The sequence below is a fragment of the Monomorium pharaonis genome, chromosome 1 (genome assembly GCF_013373865.1).
Source record: "Monomorium pharaonis isolate MP-MQ-018 chromosome 1, ASM1337386v2, whole genome shotgun sequence".
NCBI classification, from domain to species: Eukaryota; Metazoa; Arthropoda; class Insecta; order Hymenoptera; family Formicidae; genus Monomorium; species Monomorium pharaonis.
In genome coordinates this window covers 30249062-30256969 of record NC_050467.1, presented here as the reverse complement: position 1 = coordinate 30256969, position 7908 = coordinate 30249062, and the positions used below count along the sequence as shown (strand labels likewise).

Here is a 7908-nt window from a genome sequence, read left to right as displayed (position 1 = left end):
TTCATGTTTTTTTTGGTATACTTCAGGTGTGAAATTAACTCCCTGGTTTTAGGGGGGAAAGGATTTAAGGATGTACAGGTTTTTCTAGGTATCGATCAAGGAAACTCCGTTTTTACTCTTAGACAATTCCCCTGGCTAGAACTCAACAAGTTATTTGGTATTTTAAAGAGAATTTGAACTATAATATAATGCCTAGGTTAATAATATAAGGATGTATGATACACAAAAATTTTATTGCCATTCATTTTTTTTCCAATTAGAAAAAAGGCTTTAAATCATAGAAGAATCTGGTCCCTCTCTAATTATAATTAAATAAAGTTATTTACTATATTGTATATGGTTGCATTCCTCGATTGTATACTGTTCACCTCCTTTTTCTCTTTTAATATGTAAAGTTATATATGTATGTAGAAATCATTCGTGTGTACATATATCCTCTTCTCTAAATTTTTTCTCTTAGGTTTTCTTAATTCAGACTTTATTAGTTTGACTTAATTAGATTTTTTTTATGCCTACTGATACTTATATTGTCAGTGAAATTTTCTTTCGTTTGGAGATTTCGCCAGTTGAAGGCGATGTTAGATAACTGATTCCTTACAAATTAAAGCTCAGTACTCTTTTAAATTAATTTAACCTAAAAGAGTCGCTATTCGGTGTACATCCCTTATATTTTTAATTTATAATTTTTAATAAATTTGGTTAATATCTTAGCTATTTTGGTATTTAAATTGGATACAATATATTCCGTTGAAAATGGAGCAAGACATTTATTATTTAATCAATCATTATATAAAGCGGTTCTTTTATTTTCTAAATTGGGACAAGCCTCTCTACACTACTCCTGAACAGCGATTGTAGATTGCGGGGCCCCGGTAGCATACGGTTGCATGGGGAGGGGATGAAGACTATGGGCAAGGACCAATCATATTAAAGAATAAGTGAATGCTCAGTATATGAATGGTTCTTACCCTTAGTCTTCATCCCCTCCTCATACGCTACCGGGGCCGTAATCTGCGATCGCTGCTTCTGAATGCATTACAGTGTTATCAACCTCAGTAATGAATTTATGGATTCTAGAAATTTTCTATCATTGCCAACATTACCCCCTCCATTTTTATAGATTTGGATTCCTTTCCCGTAAAATAGTTTTTATAAAACTTGTAACGAACCGCGTTTCTAAGCGGCTAACAGCGACCGCAAGGCCCGGCCGACCATCCGCCGGGCTAAGGAACGGGTCAAGAAACGAGCCAAGGAATGGGCAAAGCGCGCCCATTGGCACTCCACGCCACCGAGATGACGCGCATCTCGGAGGCGCTTCGCCTGCCTTTTCTCGAACCAGCATCCCGGAGATGTAACCGAGAGGAGGCCGAGGAGTCCCGAAGACTCCCGAGTCGCTGCCGGGGACCATATATAAGGCCGCCCGGCAGCGACAAACTCCACTTCTCGTTATCCCGTCCGACACGTTCCGACGAGAAGACCCTACGAGCCAGAAAAATGGTGGAGTGTTCTCCGTCATCGCCGAGAGTTCTCGGCCTAGCTCGCCTGACTTCCTTCCTCGCTAAGCAGACAACGGGGGTAGAGCGTGCTCTGTCTCCGCCGAGAGCTCTCGGCAGCTAGCAGGGATCCTTCCCGACCGCATCCTCACGGCCCGGTAAACGGCACGGAGTGTTCTCCGTCTCCCCCCGAGAGTACTCGGGGCCGACGCCGTTCCATAAAACCAAGCCGCGATTCGGAGAATTGCCGTAGCAATTCATAGAAGACTTCAGGACGCGAGACACCCGTTTCCGCACCGCGCGGCCGCCGGCCACCGAGCTTGAACGTCGGGCTCGCTACACGCGCCGCCCACCTCACCGCGCGCCGCAGACATCCCACCGTACCGGACAGCTGATCGGCTGGCTGTCACGCGCGCGGCTACTGATCACCGGAAAACATCGTTGTACATAGCCCGACCACTGTATATAATTCCCTCGCGTTGTAAATATCCGCAAACTTCGTTGTATTCTAATAAAAGCAATAAATTGTATCGTCTAAGTTATCCATTGCATTTCTGCTGTCTCTGAGCCTTTTTCGCCCTGATCTTTTTCCGACGAGCTAAAATCTCCGCGCGAAAACGGTCGTTACAAACTAATCGTTATTATTCGATTTAAATTCTTTATTTGGTACTCGACTTGTCTTACCATGTGTATGCTTATGTTGTAGCCGGACGATTCGGCGTTGACGGTCGATTCAAGGAATTTCACGATTTTAGACGGCTATCTCGCGTAATTCGGCTGGTTCGCCGTAATTCTGACTCACCGTTGCTTCGGTTGGTCCTTTGTTCGGTCGCCAGGTCGGTTTCACCTTCGTAACCGCCAAGGTCGTTTCGGCTGACTGGGGCTCGTCTCACGTGTGTGTCCCCATCCTTCGTGCCTCTCTGGCCGTCGCTCGCTGCGTGGCACGCTCCTGGTGTCTAGCGTGGTCGGGACGATCGGTCGGGAATCGAGGTTAATCCCACAAACACTTTTGATTTGATTTTCACTTTTCTTTATTACACAACTTTCTCTCCTCTACATCGACCCGCTCCTTAGAGCTCTCCTCGCACACACGCACACTCACACACTCTGTCTCACACGCACACGATCGGCTCTCGCGTCTCGCTGGACGCGCCGCTGCTCTGGCCTTCGCGATTCACAATATCGCGTTGCTAATACCTTTGACGTATACGAGTCGATACAAACCCTTCGGCCTGTCGCCGGGGTCGTCGCGTACGCGTTTCGCGCTGCGTCGATCTCGCACGTCGTTGCACCTTCGTCGCGATTCACGCGCCACACCCTTCGCGTCGTTATGCCGTTGGCCGGTCGCGATTATTAATCGGGCGTTGCCTCGTTGTCGCGCTTTCGTGTATCCGATTCGTCGGGACGTCGGTTTTATACGCACTCGCGTCCGCGCGCCGTGTCCGGAAATCTCGGATAACCACACGTTCGATCACGTTTTAATCGACTAAAAAGCCCGTGATCTACCCGGAGTCTTCGCTGCTACCGTTCGAGTCAGCGTTCTCTAGACGACTCTCTCGAATCTCTTTGTCTTCGCGTCGTTGATCCCCTCTACGGCCCGTTATCCCCACTCTTGCCTATGCGCATGCTTGCGCCGCCTACCGTTGAGTGGTGGGGATCGGTGTCCGTAATTGCCGTTGTTTCGGTGGCTGGACCGTTTGCACCGTTATTTCGCGGTTCGTCGGGTAACTACCGTGCCTTGCTCTGGTTTCCCGCGTACCTCCGTACTTTTAACCATTTGCCGTGCGTTTTCGGTCGCACCGCTGTCTCGCGTGCTCCCGTCACGTTTTTCGCACGTTTGCCGATTTTTTACGGGTTTTATTCCCGTTTCGCGTTTCACGCGCACTCACACTTCAGACGTCGAATCGGTCGCTGAACCCAATGGGCGATGGTCACATCGGTCCCAATCTCCTCGCCTAGCGAGTTTTTTATGAGATTTATTGAAATAAAAAATGAGCTAAAGAAAATGGGTTATAGTGAGCGATTCGTCGTTTTCACATTCGCTTCGTTGCATTCATGCTATACTTATTTTCTATGTTTACGCAGTATTTACAAACTTATATCTACTGCTTATAACTAACGTGTCTTTTGAACTATGCGTCTTTAACGCTATGTAATATATAATTTTTTGAGGTTTATTTTATTTTATGTATATATGTTAATATTAATTGACTATGTTCTACGATTAAATATTTAGTGTGATAATAAAAGATAAAAATAAATGTTAATTGTAGTATATGCACTAGTAGATTCAGTAAGTAAGTAAAGGAAAAGAATATTTTTCTTTTAAGAATTTAATTGGTTTAACTTAAAACTTTTTCTTTTTTTTTTTTCAGGTTTTGTTCCTGCGGTTTTTTAATTCTAAGGTAAGTGTAAAATATTTTCTTACTCTAATTCTATTTCTAATATATGTTTTTCTTTTATTTTCAGGTTTTTTCTCTTCCTTTTGGATCACTAATGGTGTCCATCTAACTTATTTGGGTAAGTATCTCAATTCTATCTGTATATTTATATATCTAATTATTTTTTAATTTTGTTTTTATTTTTAGGTTATTATATTTTTATCTCGAGTAACTGCTGGGTAAGTATATTTATTGTAAAAAATACTAGGTAAATATAAAATATATCTTTAAGGTTAGTTAATGGGTAAGTATTTAAATATATTCATTCGCATGCTTAAATCTACGCTTATAATCTATCGCTTATCTGCTATGTGTATATACAATATTTACATGTTGATTGTCTTCTGTAGGTCGCTCACGGATCTATCTCCCTTGACGTGGATGGTCTGGGTTCGATTGGCATCTCCGCTCGAAGTTCCTGGGTCTGTTTTGCCTCGCCGGTTTTTGTTTGGTCAGCTCGGCCCTTCCCACTTTCGCCTTCGATCTCGGTTGTAAATCGATGCTCCTCCTTACTCAATCTTGCCGCTTGCGCCTCTTTTGCTGGTATTATTACCCTTACATCCGTAATTTTCGGCTTGGATGCGAATTTGCCTCCTTGCCCTCGGACATAAGATTCGGGTTTTCTCGTAGATCTTCCATCGATCTTACGGTCTTTGCGTCTCAATGGTTTTCTCGCGTTCTTGGTCGAGCGTTTTACTGGCTCGCTCTCCCAATCGCTCTCGCTGGATGACGATTGACGTCTTCATTTTTCACCACGTGCCTTGGTTTTCTTCGCGCGTTGTTGTTGTCGTTGTCGTTTCTTTTGACGTTCGCGCTTTCGTTCCTCCTCCGTGTCGGACTCGGATGTCTCTCGCACGATCTCCTTTCGTTTTTCTGATTCGGCTTGTTGTTCCTGTGGCCGGTCTTCCGTTATCTCGTCTAAATCTTGGGTAGTAATTCTATCCGTTCTTGTGAAGACTTGCTTCATGGACAGTGTTCTGCGCTCAAATTTCATCAACACGTAGAATCTCAGCTCCTCGTCCTCGTCTAGTGTTGGATCTCTGATCGTCTGTGACATCAGTTTAAATCGCGCTACGTTTTGCTTTGCTCGATTGACGATTGATATCTCCGCGGCATTTACCGTCGCGTCGTCTGTTTCGGCAATTATGTTCCGTTACCATGTCGTTATATCGACTCACACTCCTCTCGTTCGCTTCCTCTAGTACTTGGCTTGGCGTTGGATCTGTAATATTCGCGGTATCCATGAATTTTCTCATAGTTTGCATCCTTCCGCGTATCCTAGCCACGTTAATACGATCTCGCAGGAATGACTTGAATTCCTGACTCGTCTTCTCTTCCTCCTCTAACAACTTTTGGAAATCACTCGCGTTCATTTTTCCGCGTTTTCTCGTTTTCTGCCGATTCGCACGTAATCGCGTTACACTGGCGTCGTGTCGTTTCGAAGTCTCGCCTTCGATTGCTCTCTCGGCCTTCTCTGCACTCCTGTCTTCCTTATTCGCGTCGCTGCTCTCTCCGCAGTTCGCGCCTCTAACGGTTTTGTCCGTAACTTCGGCTGATTGTGCCGTGTTCCGCTGTTTAGTCGGTAATTTTGATCTTCGGTCGGTAATTTGTGGCTCTACTCTGGCTGTCGAGTTCGCCTTACCTGTCGGTTTTTCACTTTCGATTGACTTTATAAATTTCGCGCTCGCCTCGTCGCTGGAATCATATATATTGATTTCTTCCTCTGGCTGGTCACTATTTCTCGCGTTTTGCCTCGAGTATGTATCCAGAATAGGTGATATATCCCAAAGTAGTGGATTACCTAGTTGGTTTTCGGGACTCGGAATTTCTCTGATCACCGTAGTCTCCGTTGAATGTGACACTTCCTCTCGCGTTACACCGGATCGTCGACGAAATGAGTCGGGCTTACTGACGCAAACGTTGTTCTCGGGGCTCGATCGTCTCTGTCCCTCGTCGCGTCGTCTCGCTCGAATTTGACACTCGTTCGTCAACTTGTACCAGGTTTGGTCCTCCTCCGTGTTTTCGCTCTGCTTGCACAGCTCGATGGCTTGTGTTAGCGCGCTCCTGAGTTTCGCTTCGCTCGCTTGTTTCGCTTTCGCGCTTTCGCTTCGCGTTTTAATCGCTTTTTGTCGCTTTTTCGCCTCGCTTTCGATATTTTTCAACGAATGATCTAACTTTATCAATTCGCGTTTCGTTTTCTCGCGCTTTTGCTCGTATTCGATGCTTTCGCAGTCTATCCACGCGTTTACGTTGTTACACGGTATTCTCACCATGGGACAAATATTATATCCTTGCTCTAACGTATAACTAACGCTTCCGTTTCGGGTTTCGCGTCTCTTGCGTACTCGATATGCCTGTCCTCTCGCGCTCTTTACCCTTTGCTCGAATTCGTTCTCGCTGTATTTTTCCGCTATCTCGGGTTGGTCGTCGTCGCATAAGCTCACGATTTCGCGTTTTAACGGAATTACGCTTCGCTCCGTAGTTTTTGTCGCGTCGCGCTCTTCCTAGCTCGTTTCGTACAACAATGATTGTTCGCCCGATATTCTTTTTCGAATTCGCTTTCTCGCTCGTGTTTCTACGCTTCGCTCGCTCGTCGTCGAATCTTCGCTTCGTTCGATGGTATAGTTCGACTCACTCTTCTCGCCTATCTCGCCTATTCGCGTCGCGTTTAGGGATTGCTCGTCGTTCGAACTGTTGCTCGGTCTAGATTCGTTTTCATCGGATTCGCTCGCTAGCGTGTTTTCATTCACGTCGTTTATTTCACTGGACGGTTCGCCTTCCTCAAATTCCTCTGTCACGTCCGTCTCGTCTCTTTCTCTCGTATCCTCGTACGTTCGTTCGTTACTCGTTATACGCGACTGACTATCGTCTCGTTCGTCGATGTCATCTATGTCGTCGCGTTTGTTCCATTTCGCGCTTCTGTCAGGTCTCAGTTGTCTCGTGTTATACGCCCCTTTCACCGTTCCATTCGCGGTTCCAATCAAGTAAGCGTTTCGTCTGAGTACCCTTAACACGTAGTACGGTCCGTCGTACACCAAGTGTATCTTTTTCGTGACTCTACGGTTCGCGTCTGATTGTCTGTGTAGTTTCACCCACACCTTTTGACCTTCCTCGTATGGTTTAGCGTGTTCTCGCTTATCCGCCTGTCTCTTACGCTTCTCCGCGTTTCTTCTTAAATTGGCTCTGGCTTGTTTTATCTTCTCGTTCCACGTCATTTCTCTAAGACGTCTCGGTAATAACGCCTCTGCTAACCCGAAATTATCCGTTCGGTTGTTTTGTAGCTCGTTAGGTGTAAAACCTGTACTAGCGTGTACCGTATTATTTATGGCGTTTTTGGCCTTCACGATTATTTTGCTCCACGCTCCCTGCCTGTGACTGGCGTATGCTCTTATTATGCGGCCTAGCTCGCGCATCACGCGTTCCATTGGATTTGATTGGGGATTGTAGGGCGTCGTTTTCTTTGCCGTAAAACCCATTTCTTCCGCAAAACTTTGCCATTTGTCTGTAATAAATTGACCTCCGTTGTCTGTAAGCACTTCCTTCGGGATTGTCATCTCTCCGAAGTACTCTCTTATTCTTTCTATTATCGTTTCTAGTTTTTGATTCGTCATTGGGAACAATCTTACGTGTTTGGAGAATTTATCCATGACTACTAGCACGTATTTTTATCCTCTTTGCGCTGTTGGCAATGGTCCGAAAATGTCTACGGATATCGCCTCACATGGTTGTCTCGGTAGTTCGTAGTATTGTTTGCCTACCGTTGCTCTAGCATAATACTTTGTCGCGTGGCACACCCTACAGGATGCTACCACATCACGCACGATTCGATCCATATTTTTGGCTCGAAAGTACGTTGACATGAAGCTTTTCAGCTTGTCTGTTCCGAAATGAACTAGCAATTTGTGCGCTCGATTCGCGATCCTCCAGACTGCCTTGGTTGGTAATACGATCCGGTCGGCGTCCTCCGTTTTTCT

The 7908-nt window shown here is 45.6% G+C and overlaps 1 protein-coding gene across 1 annotated transcript; it reads right to left on the bottom strand.

The window, feature by feature from the left end:
• Positions 1-4289: 4289 nt before the first annotated feature.
• LOC105836502 (trichohyalin) lies at positions 4290-7581 on the bottom strand. The gene is made up of 4 exons (XM_012680573.1): positions 6514-7581; positions 5113-6438; positions 4695-4982; positions 4290-4652 (listed from the first exon to the last, which is right to left on the bottom strand). Exons 1-4 carry the CDS (start codon positions 7579-7581, stop codon positions 4290-4292), a joined length of 3045 nt encoding a protein of 1014 aa, XP_012536027.1.
• Positions 7582-7908: the final 327 nt, after the last annotated feature.

Bases quoted from the DNA above. Each gene is read 5' to 3' on its own strand.
- LOC105836502 (XM_012680573.1), bottom strand. From the start codon at position 7,581: ATGGATAAATTCTCCAAACACGTAAGATTGTTCCCAATGACGAATCAA. The intron at 6,439-6,513 runs GTAGAAACACGA...GAAACGAGCTAG, and splicing joins CGACGACGAGCGAGCGAAGC to GAAGAGCGCGACGCGACAAA. The intron at 4,983-5,112 runs GTGAGTCGATAT...CTGATGTCACAG, and splicing joins AGGAAGCGAACGAGAGGAGT to ACGATCAGAGATCCAACACT.